The sequence below is a fragment of the Drosophila serrata genome, unplaced genomic scaffold, assembly GCF_035046125.1.
Source record: "Drosophila serrata isolate PLE 108 unplaced genomic scaffold, ASM3504612v1 contig_190, whole genome shotgun sequence".
Taxonomy (NCBI): Eukaryota; Metazoa; Arthropoda; class Insecta; order Diptera; family Drosophilidae; genus Drosophila; species Drosophila serrata.
The window spans coordinates 53,929-75,545 of NW_028257088.1; the positions used below are offsets into that span (position 1 = coordinate 53,929).

Genomic DNA, 21,617 nt, shown 5'->3' on the forward strand with positions numbered 1-21,617 from the left:
TTTGCAAATTTTCATGATGTAACCCCTTTCCTTTTTTCCGAAAAATGGGAAATTTCTGAAACAAATTTTTTCGGCCGGATAAAGCTAGAAAGAAAGGCCTGTAGATACTGATCAAGAATATATATGATTTATGGGGTCGGAAATGACTCCTTCACTTATTTTAAAGCTTCTGACTGAAGGTCCATTACCATTTTTATACCTATATTAACAATATTTTTATATGAAATTTTTCGACAAATCAAAATTTAAAAATCTCATAACTCAGCCAAAAGCGCATTAATTTCAATTCGGAAAGCGGCAGTATGTTAATTTTTAGCAGGTTAACAAAACTGCATACTCCATTTAAAATGTGAATTTTTGGCCGATTTTTGCAAATTTTCATGATGTAACCCCTTTCCTTTTTTCCGAAAAATGGGAAATTTCTGAAACAAATTTTTTTCGGCCGGATAAAGCTAAAAAGAAAGGCCTGTAGATGCTGATCAAGAATATATATGATTTATGGGGTCGGAAATGGCTCCTTCACTTATTTTAAAGCTTCTGACTGAAGGTCCATTACCATTTTTATACCTATATTAACAATATTTTTATATGAAATTTGTCGACAAATCAAAATTTAAAAATCTCATAACTCAGCCAAAAGCGCATTAATTTCAATTCGGAAAGCGGCAGTATGTTAATTTTTAGCAGGTTAACAAAACTGCATACTCCATTTAAAATGTGAATTTTTGGCCGATTTTTGCAAATTTTCATGATGTAACAACCCCTTTCCTTTTTTCCGAAAAATGGGAAATTTCTGAAACAAATTTTTTCGGCCGGATAAAGCTAGAAAGAAAGGCCTGTAGATACTGATCAAGAATATATATGATTTATGGGGTCGGAAATGGCTCCTTCACTTATTTTAAAGCTTCTGACTGAAGGTCCATTACCATTTTTATACCTATATTAACAATATTTTTATATGAAATTTTTCGACAAATCAAAATTTAAAAATCTCGTAACTCAGCCAAAAGCGCATTAATTTCAATTCGGAAAGCGGCAGTATGTTAATTTTTAGCAGGTTAACAAAACTGCATACTCCATTTAAAATGTGAATTTTTGGCCGATTTTTGCAAATATTCATGATGTAACCCCTTTCCTTTTTTCCGAAAAATGGGAAATTTCTGAAACAAATTTTTTCGGCCGGATAAAGCTAGAAAGAAAGGCCTGTAGATACTGATCAAGAATATATATGATTTATGGGGTCGGAAATGACTCCTTCACTTATTTTAAAGCTTCTGACTGAAGGTCCATTACCATTTTTATACCTATATTAACAATATTTTTATATGAAATTTTTCGACAAATCAAAATTTAAAAATCTCGTAACTCAGCCAAAAGCGCATTAATTTCAATTCGGAAAGCGGCAGTATGTTAATTTTTAGCAGGTTAACAAAACTGCATACTCCATTTAAAATGTGAATTTTTGGCCGATTTTTGCAAATTTTCATGATGTAACCCCTTTCCTTTTTTCCGAAAAATGGGAAATATCTGAAAAAAAATTTTTTCGGCCGGATAAAGCTAAAAAGAAAGGCCTGTAGATACTGATCAAGAATATATATGATTTATGGGGTCGGAAATGGCTCCTTCACTTATTTTAAAGCTTCTGACTGAAGGTCCATTACCATTTTTATACCTATATTAACAATATTTTTATATGAAATTTTTCGACAAATCAAAATTTAAAAATCTCGTAACTCAGCCAAAAGCGCATTAATTTCAATTCGGAAAGCGGCAGTATGTTAATTTTTAGCAGGTTAACAAAACTGCATACTCCATTTAAAATGTGAATTTTTGGCCGATTTTTGCAAATTTTCATGATGTAACCCCTTTCCTTTTTTCCGAAAAATGGGAAATTTCTGAAACAAATTTTTTTCGGCCGGATAAAGCTAAAAAGAAAGGCCTGTAGATGCTGATCAAGAATATATATGATTTATGGGGTCGGAAATGGCTCCTTCACTTATTTTAAAGCTTCTGACTGAAGGTCCATTACCATTTTTATACCTATATTAACAATATTTTTATATGAAATTTTTCGACAAATCAAAATTTAAAAATCTCGTAACTCAGCCAAAAGCGCATTAATTTCAATTCGGAAAGCGGCAGTATGTTAATTTTTAGCAGGTTAACAAAACTGCATACTCCATTTAAAATGTGAATTTTTGGCCGATTTTTGCAAATTTTCATGATGTAACCCCTTTCCTTTTTTCCGAAAAATGGGAAATTTCTGAAACAAATTTTTTTCGGCCGGATAAAGCTAAAAAGAAAGGCCTGTAGATGCTGATCAAGAATATATATGATTTATGGGGTCGGAAATGGCTCCTTCACTTATTTTAAAGCTTCTGACTGAAGGTCCATTACCATTTTTATACCTATATTAACAATATTTTTATATGAAATTTTTCGACAAATCAAAATTTAAAAATCTCATAACTCAGCCAAAAGCGCATTAATTTCAATTCGGAAAGCGGCAGTATGTTAATTTTTAGCAGGTTAACAAAACTGCATACTCCATTTAAAATGTGAATTTTTGGCCGATTTTTGAAAATTTTCATGATGTAACCCCTTTCCTTTTTTCCGAAAAATGGGAAATATCTGAAAAAAAATTTTTTCGGCCGGATAAAGCTAGAAAGAAAGGCCTGTAGATACTGATCAAGAATATATATGATTTATGGGGTCGGAAATGACTCCTTCACTTATTTTAAAGCTTCTGACTGAAGGTCCATTACCATTTTTATACCTACATATATTAACAATATTTTTATATGAAATTTTTCGACAAATCAAAATTTAAAAATCTCGTAACTCAGCCAAAAGCGCATTAATTTCAATTCGGAAAGCGGCAGTATGTTAATTTTTAGCAGGTTAACAAAACTGCATACTCCATTTAAAATGTGAATTTTTGGCCGATTTTTGCAAATTTTCATGATGTAACCCCTTTCCTTTTTTCCGAAAAATGGGAAATTTCTGAAACAAATTTTTTCGGCCGGATAAAGCTAGAAAGAAAGGCCTGTAGATACTGATCAAGAATATATATGATTTATGGGGTCGGAAATGACTCCTTCACTTATTTTAAAGCTTCTGACTGAAGGTCCATTACCATTTTTATACCTATATTAACAATATTTTTATATGAAATTTTTCGACAAATCAAAATTTAAAAATCTCATAACTCAGCCAAAAGCGCATTAATTTCAATTCGGAAAGCGGCAGTATGTTAATTTTTAGCAGGTTAACAAAACTGCATACTCCATTTAAAATGTTAATTTTTTTAATTTTCATGATGTAACCCCTTTCCTTTTTTCCGAAAAATGGGAAATTTCTGAAACAAATTTTTTCGGCCGGATAAAGCTAAAAAGAAAGGCCTGTAGATGCTGATCAAGAATATATATGATTTATGATTTATGTTAATTTTTAGCAGGTTAACAAAACTGCATACTCCATTTAAAATGTGAATTTTTGGCCGATTTTTGCAAATTTTCATGATGTAACCCCTTTCCTTTTTTCCGAAAAATGGGAAATTTCTGAAACAAATTTTTTTCGGCCGGATAAAGCTAAAAAAAAAGGCCTGTAGATGCTGATCAAGAATATATATGATTTATGGGGTCGGAAATGGCTCCTTCACTTATTTTAAAGCTTCTGACTGAAGGTCCATTACCATTTTTATACCTATATTAACAATATTTTTATATGAAATTTTTCGACAAATCAAAATTTAAAAATCTCATAACTCAGCCAAAAGCGCACTAATTTCAATTCGGAAAGCGGCAGTATGTTAATTTTTAGCAGGTTAACAAAACTGCATACTCCATTTAAAATGTGAATTTTTGGCCGATTTTTGCAAATTTTCATGATGTAACCCCTTTCCTTTTTTCCGAAAAATGGGAAATTTCTGAAACAAATTTTTTTCGGCCGGATAAAGCTAAAAAAAAAGGCCTGTAGATGCTGATCAAGAATATATATGATTTATGGGGTCGGAAATGGCTCCTTCACTTATTTTAAAGCTTCTGACTGAAGGTCCATTACCATTTTTATACCTATATTAACAATATTTTTATATGAAATTTTTCGACAAATCAAAATTTAAAAATCTCATAACTCAGCCAAAAGCGCACTAATTTCAATTCGGAAAGCGGCAGTATGTTAATTTTTAGCAGGTTAACAAAACTGCATACTCCATTTAAAATGTGAATTTTTGGCCGATTTTTGCAAATTTTCATGATGTAACCCCTTTCCTTTTTTCCTAAAAATGGGAAATATCTGAAAAAAAATTTTTTCGGCCGGATAAAGCTAGAAAGAAAGGCCTGTAGATACTGATCAAGAATATATATGATTTATGGGGTCGGAAATGACTCCTTCACTTATTTTAAAGCTTCTGACTGAAGGTCCATTACCATTTTTATACCTATATTAACAATATTTTTATATGAAATTTTTCGACAAATCAAAATTTAAAAATCTCATAACTCAGCCAAAAGCGCACTAATTTCAATTCGGAAAGCGGCAGTATGTTAATTTTTAGCAGGTTAACAAAACTGCATACTCCATTTAAAATGTGAATTTTTGGCCGATTTTTGCAAATTTTCATGATGTAACCCCTTTCCTTTTTTCCTAAAAATGGGAAATATCTGAAAAAAAATTTTTTCGGCCGGATAAAGCTAGAAAGAAAGGCCTGTAGATACTGATCAAGAATATATATGATTTATGGGGTCGGAAATGACTCCTTCACTTATTTTAAAGCTTCTGACTGAAGGTCCATTACCATTTTTATACCTATATTAACAATATTTTTATATGAAATTTTTCGACAAATCAAAATTTAAAAATCTCATAACTCAGCCAAAAGCGCACTAATTTCAATTCGGAAAGCGGCAGTATGTTAATTTTTAGCAGGTTAACAAAACTGCATACTCCATTTAAAATGTGAATTTTTGGCCGATTTTTGCAAATTTTCATGATGTAACCCCTTTCCTTTTTTCCTAAAAATGGGAAATTTCTGAAAAAAATTTTTTTCAGCCGGATAAAACTAGAAAGAAAGGCCTGTAGATGCTGATCAAGAATATATATGATTTATGGGGTCGGAAATGGCTCCTTCACTTATTTTAAAGCTTCTGACTGAAGGTCCATTACCATTTTTATACCTATATTAACAATAATTTTATATGAAATTTTTCGACAAATCAAAATTTAAAAATCTCATAACTCAGCCAAAAACGCATTAATTTCAATTCGGAAAGCGGCAGTATGTTAATTTTTAGCAGGTTAACAAAACTGCATACTCCATTTAAAATGTTAATTTTTGGCCGATTTTTGCAAATTTTCATGATGTAACCCCTTTCCTTTTTTCCGAAAAATGGGAAATTTCTGAAAAAAATTTTTTTCGGCCGGATAAAGCTAGAAAGAAAGGCCTGTAGATGCTGATCAAGAATATATATGATTTATGGGGTCGGAAATGGCTCCTTCACTTATTTTAAAGCTTCTGACTGAAGGTCCATTACCATTTTTATACCTATATTAACAATATTTTTATATGAAATTTTCCGACAAATCAAAATTTAAAAATCTCGTAACTCAGCCAAAAGCGAATTAATTTCAATTCGGAAAGCGGCAGTATGTTAATTTTTAGCAGGTTAACAAAAAAATTTTTTTCGGCCGGATAAAGCTAGAAAGAAAGGCCTGTAGATGCTGATCAAGAATATATATGATTTATGGGGTCGGAAATGACTCCTTTACTTATTTTAAAGCTTCTGACTGAAGGTCCATTACCATTTTTATACCTATATTAACAATATTTTTATATGAAATTTTTCGACAAATCAAAATTTAAAAATGTCATAACTCAGCCAAAAGCGCATTAATTTCAATTCGGAAAGCGGCAGTATGTTAATTTTTAGCAGGTTAACAAAACTGCATACTCCATTTAAAATGTTACTTTTTGGCCGATTTTTGCAAATTTTCATGATGTAACCCTTTTCCCCTTTTTTAAAAAAGGGAAATATCTAAAAAAAAAATGTTCTGTCTTAGATGGCTTAAAAGATTCGCCTGTTGATGCTGATCAAGAATGTATATTCACCTTCACTTTCACCTTCTTTTAAGCTTCTGACTGCATATGATTTATGGGGTCGAAAATTAATTAAAAATGTTGTTATTGACATTTTATTTATTTTTCTCGTTATAAAAAAAGTTCAAGCACTTTCCTTGTTGTACCTCTACTTCTTGTGACCAGTGTAGGCTATGAGTAAGGGTTATGAGGTACAGGAGATGAATGAAAGTAGCGTGGCTTGCTTTTCTTTTGGTAATTTGTACAAGGCAACTTGATTATCGCGTCATCTCCACGGATCCGTATCCGGGAGCCGTTGCCGGGATTGGGGTTTGGTAACCAAAGCAGACGAGCCGTCTTAATGACCGGCAATAACTCGGCGTGTCCAGGAGGAATGTCGCCCACAGAGAGAAAATTGAGGCTGCCATGGGTGGTGAAGCCAATCAAGTGAGGCCAAATTCAATCTGTGACACTCTAATTAATTAATTAATTAAACAGTAGGAGTAGAAACACAAACGCATACTTATTACCTATTAAATAATGTGCACGAAAACAAACCCAATAAAACGTATGATATGTTTCCCATGCAGGACTCTCCGACACGAAGCTGCACGAGATCTATCTGGACGACAAGGAGATCAAGCTTAGCTGGATGGTGGACTGGTACAAGCAGGAGGTGCTCTTCCATCTGCAGAACGCGTTCAATGAGCAGCATCGCTGGTTCTATCTCGGCTTCTCGAAGCGCGGCGGTCTCGCCGATGCGGATATTTGTTTCTTTGAAAACCAGAATGGATTCTTCAATGCGGTAACCGATACGTACACCAGTCCGGATGGCAAGTGGGTTCGAAGGGACTATCAGCAGGACTGCGAGGTCTTCAAGATGGACGAGTTCACGCTGGCCTTTAAGCGGAAGTTCGATACCTGCGATCCGCTGGATCTGCGACTGCATGTGAGTGGTTTCCCCGTGGTTATTGCTCCACCTTACTTAGTATTCCCCTTGTATCCACTTCCCCAGGAGGGCACCATGTATGTGGCATGGGCCCGAGGCGAAACGGAGCTGGCCCTGGAGGATCACCAGTTCGCCTTGCCCAATGTCACGGCACCGCATGAGGCGGGTGTCAAAATGCTGCAGTTGCTGCGAGCCGATAAGATACTCATTCCGGAGACGTAAGTTAATTTTCTTGTATTGAGCACATGGCGTATACGTAATGTCGGTGCTGATAAATTACTCATACGCCGTGTGACCGTACTTATTTGTTTTGTAAATCCCAGGGACCTGGATCAGGTGGAGATCACTCTGAAAGAGGCACCCATTCCCAACAAGGAGACAACATACTGGTGCCACGTCCAGCGTTTGGACAGCGTTATCCACCATCGCCATCACATCGTCCAGTTCGAGCCCCTGATCCGTACGCCCGGCATCATCCATCACATGGAGGTGTTCCACTGCGAGGCTGGGGAGCACGAGGCTATACCATTGTACAACGGCGACTGTGAGCAGCTGCCGGCCAAGGCCAAGGTCTGCTCCAAGGTAATGGCACTCTGGGCCATGGGGGCCAGCACCTTTACGTATCCACCAGAGGCAGGACTCCCCATTGGTGGGCCCGGCTTCAATCCCTATGTTCGCCTGGAAGTGCATTTCAATAATCCGGAGATGAAGGCAGGTGAGTGTGAGGGATTACCCAGGGGACTTGGCCTTAGTGATGGCATCATTATCATCACTACCATCTTGGCAGGCCTCGTGGACAACTCGGGTTTCCGCATCAAGATGTCCAAGGTGCTGCGGCAGTATGATGCCGCCGTTATGGAACTGGGTCTGGAGTACACCGACAAGATGGCCATTCCGCCGGGCCAGACGGCCTTCCCGCTGAGCGGATACTGTGTGGCGGACTGCACCAAGGCCGCCCTGCCCGCCACCGGGATCATCATCTTTGGCTCCCAGCTGCATACGCATTTGCGAGGCGTTCGGGTGCTCACCCGGCACTTTCGCGGCGACCAGGAGCTGCGCGAGGTGAACCGGGATGACTTCTACTCGAATCACTTCCAGGAGATGCGAACGCTGCACTACAAGCCACGCGTTCTGCCGGTGAGAAAGGAAATACTTGAATTAATATTTTGATCCATTTTGATTTTTGTTTTGTTTCTTTCCTTGGACAGGGCGACGCCTTGGTTACCACTTGCTACTACAACACCAAGGGCGACAAGACCGCCGCCCTGGGTGGCTTCTCCATCAGCGACGAGATGTGCGTCAACTATATACACTATTATCCGGCCACCAAACTGGAGGTCTGCAAGAGCTCCGTCTCTGAGGAGACCCTGGAGAACTACTTTATCTACATGAAGCGGTGAGTCTTTCATCGCGGAATTTGTCTTAAAAATAAGAAAAGAAATGTACATCTAAGAAATCTATAATTAATCTATACTGCATAGAAAGCATATTTATTGAAAATAGATCTTTGAAGCTATAAGTTATTTAAATTATATTTAAGTGTAGTTATACATATCGATGTCAAAGATTCATAAATGTATTCAGTTTAGCATCTTGTTTTGTATTTTATCAATGTTTCAATATTGATCGATGAGAATTTCTCAACTATTTCTAATTGTTCATTATCAAAAATATCTAGAAGAAGCAGATCTTTAAAATTGATATGATATTGCATACATTTCTCAAGCTAATTGATTTCTATTTGAGTTGTATTTTCTCAATGTTTTGATTTCAAAGATTCATGGATAAACTTTAGATTTAGATTTTGTCATTTTTTGCAACTTTGTTTAAAATTTAGATTCATTTGGTTTAGTTTCTTTTCCAATTATTCTTTTTTTTTTGTTTGCATCGTATTCTTTGTCCCAGAAACCCATTTTCAATTAGTGGCCACAACTTGTTACTTGTGTGGCTTACGGTCTATTCCCCAAGTATAACGAGTATAATGACTTAAGTCGAACTGAGTGGAAAATGTGACCTCAACAAACAAGTTGAACTTTGGCCTAAGCCAGGCACCGCTGGCGGGGTACGGAAATTACTCCCCTTCTAAGGGCGCCACATTCCAGGATCCAGTCCCAGCTCGGAGCTCGGAGCTCGGAGCTCTTAACTCTTAGCTCTCATTGCGGCGGCCCTAATCTAATGCAAACTTTGCCGTTCATTCCCCGATGCTCAGCTGCTTAAAGTTGGCAATTAGCGAACACCTTTCGTGGCCGGGTCCGCGTGGATGTGAGTGGGAACAAAGAGCATTTCGGCGTTATGAATGCGCCAAGGAATTGGGCGCCGAGAAAGGAATGCCGAAAAGTTTCCCTTTGATGCACAAGCAGCCGAAGGATGCCCCTTCTTAATGAAAGGACCCAGACCCATCCTAGGTCCAAATCCAACCGCCTTCGTCCTCGACCGCGACCCATCTGTCGTCGGTTCCGTTGCGTAGATTAAAAAATATTTCTTCCATTAACGCCGCAAAAACGCCCGTCGGGGACGGATGGATAGAACGCCATGAATGTGCATGGGCGTTATAATTGTTCAAATAAAGGGAGCAAAAACAAGGGGAAAAACAACAAGAACCGCACAAAAATGAAAAAATAACTTAAAATAGACACTGAGAATGGGAGGCAGCAGTTGTCAGTTGAAAGGAATCCTGTCGCTCTGCCTGCAGTCATGACTCAAAATCAGAGGGATTTCGGCGGTTTTTAGGGTTCAGCGATCAAGCTGAATCGAATTAACACTTTCAAAGGAGTTGTTTTTTATTTATTGTTTATCAAAAAAACAATTAATTATATTTCAGCCCAAAAGACAAAAAACTCCCGTCTTTGCCAATGAAAATGTAGTTCGAAATACGTCTCAGATCTTCTAATCTCTATAGGTTTTTAGTTCGAGAGCAGTAGTTAAATAAATAAATATTAATAGTAATTAAATATTAATGTTGTATCCATACAAGATGCCAAATAAATCCATATATAAGCGTTACGGTATATGTTTATGTTGAGATGAAGGCATTCTTATAGATATTTTCTTCAAAGTTTGTAAGGACATTGTAAATTCTCCGATAATATAAGATAATTTATAGATATTATATTATATATTTATTTATGTATTACTATACTTTGTAGGCAATATATGTGTATATCATCCCTATTTACTATATTTTCTATATATATTTTTCTTAGCACCGAACATCAGCACGGCGTCCATTTGAATGGTGCCAGATCGTCCAACTATCGGAGCATACAATGGAGTCAGCCCCGCATCGACCAGTTGTACACGATGTACGTCCAGGAGCCAATAAGCATGCAGTGCAACATGTCAGACGGGACACGTTTCCAGCGGGCGGGCGTGGAGCATGCCGGCTGGGAGGGCGTGGCCACCACGCCCGTCCAGATCCGCATACCCATCCACCGGAAGCTGTGCCCCAACTACAATCCGCTCTGGCTCAAGCCGCTCGAGAAGGGTGAATGCGATCTGCTCGGGGAGTGCATCTACTAAGCGGGCGTCGTAATGGTAGCTGTCTCCTGGATTCTCCCATTTACACACACAAGCACACACACACATACAGATAGAGGGGTCTCACACACGCACACCTTAAGATATAAATTCTTGTCACGATTGTTATTTTGGTTAATCAGTCATTTTCGAGCCTATTAGGTATATATATTTATGATCAGCATCAAAAGCCGAGTCAATCTAGCTGTGTCCGGTAAAAATTTAATTTTTTTATATTTTTCCAAATTTTATAAGGGGTTACATTGTTCAAATTTTCACAAATTTGCAAAAAATTTGAATTTTCTAACATTTTAAACTGAGTATGCAGATTTATTAACCTCATAAAAGCTAAATTAGAGATTTTTTTACCTAGTTATGGTAGTTTTTCCAACATTGATTTGTCAAAAAAGTTGTAATTTAAAAATATCAATTCAAAAAATACGAATATTTTAGACTTAGTTATTATCCGATTTGCAATAGGATCCTGCAAGGTTATATATACTTCGGCTTTTTGAAGTCAGTTCAATTTCTTGTTATATATAATTTGGTTATATATAAATATAATCTGGTTATATATAATATATATATAACCTTTAAATGATTTTAAAATTAATTGAGTTTATCTATGAGAATCTTTCTCGTACTTTGACGCTGTTGAAGCCATTGAGGCTTAACTGTAGCTTTGGCATCTGCATCGCCATTAGCATGGCCATTACCATTATCATCGTCATCGTTTCCGGCGGCAACAAACAGCCTTGTTGTTGGCCAGAACGGAAAGCGTGAGGGGGCAACAGGCCAAAACAAATGTTTTCACTCTTTAAATAACTAATGCATTTACCAATTCCCGCCAGCCCGGTGCTCGGTGCCCGTGCCTTTTTCTTTTCCTTTATTTTTTCTTTTCCCTTTTTCTTTTCGTTTCCTTTGCCTTTGCCTTTGGCTTTGTGTTTATGTTTATGTTCGTGTGTGTGCTTTTGTGCCCTTTGCCCTTGTTGGTGTCTTGGCCAACCTTTGAAATTTGCCGACTGACAGCGCCGCCAGGCTAAAACGTTTAACACAAAGCCGCTTACACACTCACTAGCACACGTCCAAAGGGGACACACACGCACACACACACAGAGGCCATATATGGCTGCGAGACACACACACACTGGCGCACGCACTGAACTTGGCTCGGGCGAAATACGTAGCATACTTCTCAGCGTCGGCTTCAAAAATTAAATGGAAATGAGGAAAAAGCCAGAGGCATCGCCAATTTCAGCCATTTTATAGGCCATTTCCCGAGGTCGTCGTCATCGCCAGCTGGCATATTCCAAAAATTATACATGTGCCTGTAATATTGTCCATATTTTATTGTTTTTCTTTTTCATAATATACATATATATTTTTTAATTTGCTCAATTTTCTTTGGTACAAAAGATTTGAAGATGTTGAAGAAACTGACTTAATAAATTGCTTTTTTTAAAATTAATTTTAAGTAGCTTACAGTATATATATGTATATGTTTTAGTATTAATTATTATTTTTTGCCTGGGACGAAAGTCACCGGAACCGAAGGCCAAGAAACAGTGGCGGATCCCGGAACTGGCCAAAGGCAATGTTTATACAATATAAATGAGCAAACTTTCTGATGCAGCCGTCGTCTAATTATTATCAAGAAGATGGCGTAAGGAACCAGAAAAAAATATGCGAAAGAAAATGGCATGACTTGGGAAATGTGGAAAGTTTTCGCACTACCGGATATGGTGGGGACATGGAAGATGGGCTACCAGCAGCCAGGAGCTTATTGCATGCACCAGAGAACTGCAACAAGCCACCGCACCTATAAGTGCACCCGCAAAACACTCGGTATCTGAGACACCCGGGTGTTTATGGTACCCTTTATACGGTGGTAAAAAACACCCGGGTGTATTTGGCACCCGGGTGTCTTTTGGCACTCCCTAAAAGGGTGCGAGTGAGTGTTGTGGCACAACGTTTCGAGTCACCCGACACACAAGGCAAGATCGGTCGCAGGTCATTTTTTGTATGCCTATTTTTAGCATGGGTGTGAGCAAGACGGTCTAAGAAAAAATAGGGTGAAAAGAAACACCCAAAAATAGGTCGTGTGCGTGTTTTTGATTTTGCCTGTTTGACGAATCCGAGTTCGACTAAAGATACATATTTGCAATTTATAACTGTACTCCTTCAAGAATTGTCTGAGTCCGATCGCTAACAAGAGTTCGAGACAAAAACGCAAGGCGATGACGTCATAAACACCTAGGTGTCTACGAGACACCCGGGTGACATATGTGTGTTTTTTCCACAACCCTTTTTTGCCTGGGTGTTTTTGTTACTGCCCAAAGAGTGGGAGTGAGTGCTGCGGCACAACAAGCGACGATCGGTCGCAGGTCATTTTTTGTATGCATGCATTTATTATGGGTACGAGCAAGATGGTCTAAGAAAAGAACGGTGAAAAGAATCACCCAAGAAAAGGTCGTGTGCGTGTTTTTGTTTTTGCCTGTTTGACGAATCCGAGTTCGACTAAAGATACATATTTGCAATTAAAACTGTACATTTTCAAAGTCCTAATTTAAATAATAATTACGAAGTATATCGTAAATATTATATATTAAAAGAGACTTACTTTTTGTAGCAATATTTTACTTTATGTAAACAATAGCTAAAATGATTATTAACAAATATTTTAAAAATCATTATCCCTTTTTTGGATATTTTATGTTTTTTGCTTTAAGTATTTTTTGCGATTAAAAAGTATTTATATATTTATTTAATACTAGCTGTACCCTGCCACGTTTCTCTGTGGCATATTATGGTTAAGAGGGCACTTCTGAATACATCAAGGTTCTGGCAAAATCATCTTCCTGGCATAAGGTGAAGAAGGCAGTCAGAGTTGTCGCTGGCCGATTCAGGACTCTTTCTTGCACATTTTTTTCTGTGAAATAGACACGTTGACCATTCTCCAAATGGACTGCCACGTTTCTCTGTGGCATATTGTGGTTGAACGCATAAGAAATAAGTCAAACAAAAAATAATCATTTTCAAATTAATTTAATTCTGTACTACTTGTTGGTATACAATATTCTTTGTTTCTCCATTCTCCGCGTAAATATATTGACCTTGAGCTTTATTTATGGTCATTGCAAACGCCAAACGAATGGGAAACTGCAATCTCTTGAACTGCAACGGTGTATCTGTCGGGATCATAGGAATCCTAGGAATGAGGACATCTTCACCTTTGAAAGGACCAGTTATGATCGTTGCTTCTACTATGTTGTTCATCAATTTCTTGACTGCGAGTCGCGTACCGTTGCAGAGTTTCGGCTGATTTATATTCCGGAGCATGTAATCGGCACACCTATTTTTAATTTCAATATGTGTGGTGGCATTCCAGGCAGATCAAGTGAGTTTAGAAATTCGGTAGGGTAATTAACTGCTTCCTCTGCTTCCACAACGGTATCTATCGACTTATATGTAATTTCGTCAGTTTCTATGCTTTTTTGGATTACATGATTGAGCTGGTAGACATCTTTGTTCTTGGCAGCGAGAATCGCTCGTCCACTGAGCCAATCGTGATTCCTATAATTTATTCGGATATTGGGGAACACTTTTTGGATAAGTTCTTCCTTCGATGTAACTAAATTACAGAAATTCCCGGGCAATACTATTTTTCTCGACGTCTCATTGACTGGCAGCTTTCCGTTCCCAATGTCCAGTAGCTGTCGTGAGAATACGTCGGCTGAGTCATTGTTCTGTAACTGGACACGCATATTCGTCTTCAACTGTAATGTACGTACATGTTTCCACAATATAGAATATTTCAGGCAAGCATTTATCTCGTCAGCTGGTGTCGATCGGGAAATCACAGGCAACGTTTGTCTGAAATCACCTGCGAGCAATATTAACGCGTTCCCATGCATTGCTCTCAGCCGCTCAGTCTCTCGGAAGGAGGCCCGTTCTTCGTCAGTCATATTCGTAATCTTACGTCTTTTTGCTTCTGTATTGCGAATACAACGACCCAATCTCGACTTTTTTGGTGGCATGACTTCGTTTCTTACTGAACCTGAACAAAAAATAAAATTTTTATCTCCAATTTCTTCTTTCAATATGTTTTTAATGTTTGACAGGAAATGCTTTGATTTGCCTGTAGAGGGCGCAGTAGTAGGGGCACGGGGAAACGCTAAAAAATAGATATATTCGCAACCGCAGATAAGCTATCAACATCAAAAGTAGTCAATAACCGAGCTGGAACCTCAACGCATGTTCTCTAAAAATTTGGGCTTAAACGGTTCAGAACTTTTCAAGTTTCTTCTTTCAATATGTTTTGAATGTTTGACAGGAAATGCTTTGATTCAGCTGGCTGCCTGTAGATGGCGCAGCAGTAGGGGCACTTGGAAACGCTAAAAAAATAGATATATTCGCAACCGCAGATAAGCTATCAACATCAAAAGTAGTCAATAACCGAGCTGGAACCTCAACGCATGTTGTGTAAAAATTTGGGCTTAAACGGTTCAGAACTTTTCGAGTCTATGAAGGATGTAGACACGAACAGAGCATTTTTATATATATAGATACCATAGCAATATAAATAAATCAGCCGTTTCTGACCTCTTTCTGAGACATCAGGAATGGTCTGAATCCGATCGCTAACAAGAGTTCGAGACAAAAACACACAGGCAATGACGTCACAAACACCTAAGTGTCTACGAGACACCCGGGTGATATCTGTGTGTTTTTGCCACAACCCTTTTTTTGCTTGGGTGTTTTTACCACCGCATGCCTGCTCTACCCGTTCGTTTTGGGTGCGAGTGTGATCGGCACCCGTCGAAGAAAAACACCGCATTGATCGGGTGTCTATGTGCCGGGTGTTTGCAAACACCCATAAGATTTTGTGTGGGTGTTTGCATGTTGCTGTAGTTGCCGGTGGTGAGTGGCACCGGCACCCGAAATTTGTTGAGTGTGAGTCGGGTGTCAAAAAATGCCACCCTTGCAGTTCTCTGGCATGCACCCACTCGCTCCCCACTCCCTTTTGGTTATATTCATTCTATAACAATGCACAGCACAACACAACAAACACACTCACACCCACCCCCCACACGCACACACAAACATACATATGACTAAAAACATGTAATGGATACGTTTAAGGGTAGCCAACATACATATGTAAGATGTGATAATTGTTCTATGGCTATAAATGAAATATATATACACAATGAATATGTAAACTATATGTAGATCAAATATTTATAAAAAAAAATTAAAATAAAAACACAAAAACAAAACCAATGGAATGTGAAAAAACCAAAAAAAAAAAGTAAAATGTATAATTTATCTAATAAAAACTGACCACCATACCAGAAAAAATGACCGTTGTGTTTGATTTCAGTTGAAAAAGGATTAATACTGAAGGGATATTTACAGGAGTTTCTAAAGTCTTCCTTAAGTCAGCATTATTATTTAAATATAAACATTTAAATTGTTTATATTCTTTCTTGATTTGATCGAGTTAAATAAAGTTGGCTTTGAAACCTGAACGTTGGCGTTTCATGTATAAGCCAGGGCATTTTCCGATTATTCGGGGATTTAAACAAGCTCACTTTTTATCGGTCTTGTTGCATATTTCATTATATCAACGCGTCAAACTGACAAACGACCATTTTTAAATTGATTTTTCAGTTTTGTGCACAATTTTTGTGTGACCAGCGACGAAAAGTGCTCGTGAAAGGGTCAAGGGGGTAAAAGAGAGGGGGTCATGGGAGTATTAAAAACGCTGCAATCCAATTAAAAGTTTTTTTTGAACGAAACAACAAATATTTTAATATTCATTGGCGAAAGGGGACGCGCCCACACACACACACAGCGAAGCGAGGGGGCAGAAGGAGTTAAACTACATTATGAAAGCGAAGGACGCGAAGGTCCTTACATTGCTGCTACACACAGAATAATTTTTTAAATATATTTTAATTCATACAGCCAAGCTATGTTTTTTAAAGCAGAAGCCTGAATTTGTGCACATATTTAATAAAGAATTGGGAATTTTTTTAAGAAAGTTCCTAAAGATCCTGGCCTGTTGCTCAACATGCATGCTTGCAACATTTTCTAAAGCAACATGCTGCAGTCCTTGCCGCAGCAGCATTTCCCTGATTAATTTTAGTTGTTTTTTTTAATGTTTTCAGTGTTCTCAGTGCTTATTTAGCTGCCCTCATTTGCGGCTCTCTGCTGCTGCTGCATGCAGCATTATAATCGGAGACAGCATATAGCACAGCTTCCATTCCATTAGCATTATGTCAGCCGTCGTGTGTGGAAGCCCTCAAACAGCTGACAGTCTTCAGTCTCCGCCCAACTTTTCCTTTTTCCTTTCGGAAAATGTTAGCATACATACAACATATACAACAAGTGAAAGGAAAAGTGAGGGGAGAGTAAGAAAAGAAAGCCAGACAGACTCCGAATGAGAAGGATAAGAATGAGCATCAAGGGAGGAGGAGGAGGGAAGGGAAATGGCACAAGGACATGCGACACAGGAGAAGAAATTTAGAATTATTTACAAGAAATTATAAACAATTAAATAAAAGCATAACTAAGCCTTTATTTTGTTTCTTCTTATTTCTTTTTTAATTTAATTTAATTTAATTTTTTTGTTTTAGACCTTTATAAAGAAGTTTATTTATTATACCATTTAGTTACCCTTCAACTTGTATGGTATTTCGATTTTAAGTTCAGTGTCAAGGGGGCACTATTCGGAGTCTGCGGACTCCAGGATATTGGGGTTCGTGACTGCCAAAAGTCAAGTGGTCGCGGCGTATGCGTAACGTAGCCAAACGTAATGGCATACGTGAAGGCATCGCCCCCCAAAAATCAGGTATTTGAGTGTGTGTGTGTGTGTGTGTGTGTGTCGTTGTAATCGCCTTTTTCGGGTTGTTGTCATTGCATTTTCACGCTCGCACACACACACACACGCTGCCACACCCACTCACATCCCCTACACAGCGAGCATTTAATCAAGCCAACCTTCATCGTGACCGCCTTGTTCTGGTTAAAGGCACAACCTGTGTGCGAGGCACAGTGGCACCTCCACCACGCGAACTTAAGTCTTTGAAAATACCAAAAGAAATACGAGTTACTTGGTTTATAAAATATTATGCAATGTATAATAAATAATATATACTATACACATCACAACATAAATAAATCCATTCAAAACAAATAATTGAAACCAAAAATCAATTTAATGGTAAATTCGCAAAATAAAAGAAGGCAAAATTAAAAAGTGGCAACATTTCCATAGGCTTGAACACAAGAAACTTTAACAAATTGGCTTAGATTACTGAGGAAAGACTGTAAGATGTTTGGGGCCACGCTTGAGGTAGTCGTTGCGGTTGAGGTTGTATTTGAAGCTTTGACCCCGGACCCGAACCCGGACCCGGATCCGGATCCGGACCCGAACCCGGAATTCTCGCGCCCGCGTGGCATCATTACTGTCATCGGCATCAGCATTCCCTTTCCCAGGCTCCGCCGCAGACTCATTCTGCTAAAACATTTATCTGCGGCCCAATCGTTGGCGTGTGTGACGGCATGTGTGATATGAGGTAAAGACCCGGGGACTGGGACTGGGACTGGGACTGGGACTGGAACTGGGTATGGGAATGGGTATGGAGTCACCGAATTTAATGTCACAAACTTTTGATGTGTCCTAATTTATATACAAACAGACAAATAGACAGACAGACAGGCAGAGGAGGCGGCTTTATCTTCCAGCTGATGTGCCCTTTCCAGGGGTTATTATGTTGTTTGAACGGGGATAACGCAAAAGGTAAGTGATAAAATAACCTTACTATTTATTTTATTATATTATATTAATAAGTTATATTGAAATCGAAAAGTGTTCATTTATTTAATATCCAAAAAAAAACAGCTTAAACATCTACCGTAAAAGCAAATATATTTAAAATATTTGACTTTGGTTTAGATTGATTAATAAACAAGAACGGCAGCAAACTTTGAGAAGCCAAAGTGTGTATATAAAATATATATATTCTAGGTATATTAAATCACTATTTTTATATGTTAATTTTTTAGGTAAATCAAAGATTTTCAAATATCATAACTCAGTCAAAAATGCATTAATTTCAATTCGGAAAGCTTTTCTATGTAAGTTTTTAATAGGTTAATAATTCTGCATACTCAGTTTAAAATGTTAAAAAATTCAAATTTTTGTCAATTTTTAAACATTTTAACGATGTAACCTCTTTCCACTTTTTGAAAAAAATTGCAAATTTTTTAAAAATTTATTTTACTGCCGGAGAGATTCGCTGATTGATGCTGATCAGGAATATATATGGTTTACAGGGTCGGAAATGACTCTTTCACAGCATTTGACCGGAATTAAAATACCCTGGAGGGTATAATATAAAAAGCTAGTAAATATTCAAATAACATATAATATAATATAATATAACATAATACATTATTCTTTATATTTATTTTCATATGTTATATGTTTATCTATGTAAATAGGGTATATCCTTTTCGGGGTGGGCTTCATAGCGACTGCCTTATTTTCCAAATCGTTAAAGTAAATTTGTTTTCACGCTTGATGGCGAATTGCGCGACTTGCTTGATCCTCGCCCCACCGCTCTCCCCCTCCCTGGCCCATTATTCATCCCACATTTTCCCCATCCCCATCCCCATCCCCATCCCCATCCCCCTCTCGGTTGCCACAAAAACACGCACTCTTTTCCGTGCATGGGAAATTTTGCGACCGGAGTTTCGCTCTCTTGTTAATATTTCATATGTCATCGCAAGGAGTCCCGAACAGAGCACTTCACCTCTCGCCACCTCCTGCTCCACTTCCGACCTGATCCTGGTGCTGGTCGTGGTCCTCGTCCCCTTGTCAGGGCCAGCCAGGACTCCCGGCATAGCCACCTTCCCTGCCGCAACTCTTAAATCGCTTGCGTTTAAAAAATTTGATTATGTGACATTTTCGTTCAGCAACAACAAACCAAAAAAAAAGCCAAATTAAATTTATACACAGATTCACTTCATTTTCCCCTTTTCACTTTTTTTATTTTCCTCTTTCCCCTTTCCCTTTTCCCTCTTCATTTTGGATTTTTACTTTATTTTCTTTTATTTTATTTTATTTATTTCTTGTTTTTAAACCACCTCTGCCCATTTTTTGATTGTTGCTGCCGCTGCTGTTGTCCTCCGTAGTTGCACACGCACACACACACGCACACACACACACACACACACAGAGCCTGTGGTAATTTCATTCCCTTTTATGAAGCTTTTCCGCATTTTTTGGCATTAAGATGGAAGCGTAATAAGGATTTGAGAGCTTAATCGACCCTAAGATACCGTCTAAACTGATTTCCAAGGATCATATTTTATAATAGAAAACATAGAGCATTATTTCTGAGTCATTCGTTGGGGTTAAAGTAGATATTTTACACATTTCGAAGATTAACCATAGTGTTTAATTACTTAGGATTAATTCTTTAGCCATTATTTATATAATACATAATTGAGAAAATATAATACGTTTATTATTAGTATTAATTCTTTTCTTGCAAGACACTTTCTGAGTTTTACAGGCCATACACGGACGCATATATACCCTTGTATTCGCTGAAGGACCTGTGTCCTGTGCATGTGTATTAAGCGACTTAAATCGGCTTAAATGCCCTCAGAAAAAGCCGGTTGAAGGGGGCATGGCAGCGACATGAGTCTCTGGGGAGCAATTGCGCATTGTTTGAGTTTGTTTTTTTATTTTGTTTTATGCATAATTTATGCAAAGTTTTACAAATCGCAGTTTAAGAGATGGCATCGTCATTCGTATAATTAAACAGAATTTCCGAATCAGAACTAAGAAAAATAAAGGTAAACAGTATCTATTCGATTGGCTTATATATATATATATATATATTTCACCTTTTTATTAAAAATCAAATAGTACGTACGGCCAGCGGTTTGGTCGAAAGGCAGTCTTTACTGCCAGCACTGTCAGAGCCAGGACGAAAATGTCAAAGTCGGAGATAAAACGGTACACTCATGGCTGTCGCCGTCGCTGACATTTCTGTACCGACCCGGCATTCCTATTACTTAATCAAGAAATTCCTTTCGCCTTTGACTTTGCCTTTTTACCTCCTCGCGCCCGCTGAATTCCCCGTCATCCTGGCGTTAATGGCCCTTAGTCGCTCTGTGGCCTTTGCCACGTTTCATTTGGCCAAAATGGGTATACATCTTATTCTTATCGAAATAAATAGTTATGGTTAAATAAATAATTTGACAAAATTTGAGTGAATCTATGGAAGATCTTCTTCAATTAGTATTTAGACTGATGCTAAAAAGAAGGAGTTCAGGGCATCGATCTTATATTAATGAAAATATTTATAATACTTAAAGAACTATTTAAGTCAAAAGTATGGCGAAACTAGGAGAAATACTCTTAAATTCTTACTGCAACGTCTGTCAATTCGTCTGTCCGTTTCTACGCAAACTAGTTTCTCAGTTTTTAAGGTATTTCAATGAAAGTTTGCATTTAGTACTTACTTAGTAACTCTCACTCTTTTCTACGACTATATCATATAGTTGTCATAGGAAGAATCGGAAGATTTTTTAGAAAATATAAAACTTTGAGAGTTTTTAACATATTTTTATCTAATTTGATTCCAAGCTATGTTTTATTATTGTAGAATTTACTTTTTCGTTTTATTAAAAATTGGAATGCTATAAAATATAACTGCGATTGAAACGGTTGTTAAATGTAAAGGAAATCTTTCAACAGTAAGTTACTATGACCTGTAAGTATCTATGATCAGTAAGTATCTATGAACAGTAAGTGTGTATGATCAGTTAATAACTTTGAACACTTGTAAACAATGACTTGCAACTTTTGTAATACAACACATTTCTGAGACGTTGCCGGTAGAAGTCACTTCGTTCCGGGGATGTTAGAAGCAGTTGGGAATCATATGCACAGATGATCGAGATTAGTTTTGGAACAAATTTAAGAAACTATGGAGTTATACTTCTATATCGTTTTACTCGCATATAAATCGAAGCAAGGAGAATCGGTGGACT

General features: G+C 37.6%; 1 protein-coding gene across 2 annotated transcripts; it reads left to right on the forward strand.

The window, feature by feature from the left end:
* The first annotated feature begins 6,671 nt into the window (after positions 1–6,671).
* LOC110178084 (Tyramine beta hydroxylase) lies at positions 6,672–12,254 on the forward strand. Of its 2 annotated transcripts, XM_086829219.1 has the most exons (7): positions 6,672–7,025; positions 7,092–7,243; positions 7,349–7,740; positions 7,813–8,162; positions 8,234–8,421; positions 10,229–10,559; positions 12,081–12,254. In XM_086829219.1, exons 1-6 carry the CDS (start codon positions 6,729–6,731, stop codon positions 10,542–10,544), a joined length of 1,695 nt encoding a protein of 564 aa, XP_086685345.1. In that variant the 5' UTR covers positions 6,672–6,728; the 3' UTR covers positions 10,545–10,559; positions 12,081–12,254. The 2 variants fall into 2 exon arrangements, with proteins under 2 accessions (XP_086685345.1, XP_020800747.2); XM_020945088.2 differs by having other exon boundaries at positions 10,229–12,254.
* The last annotated feature ends 9,363 nt before the right edge of the window (positions 12,255–21,617 follow it).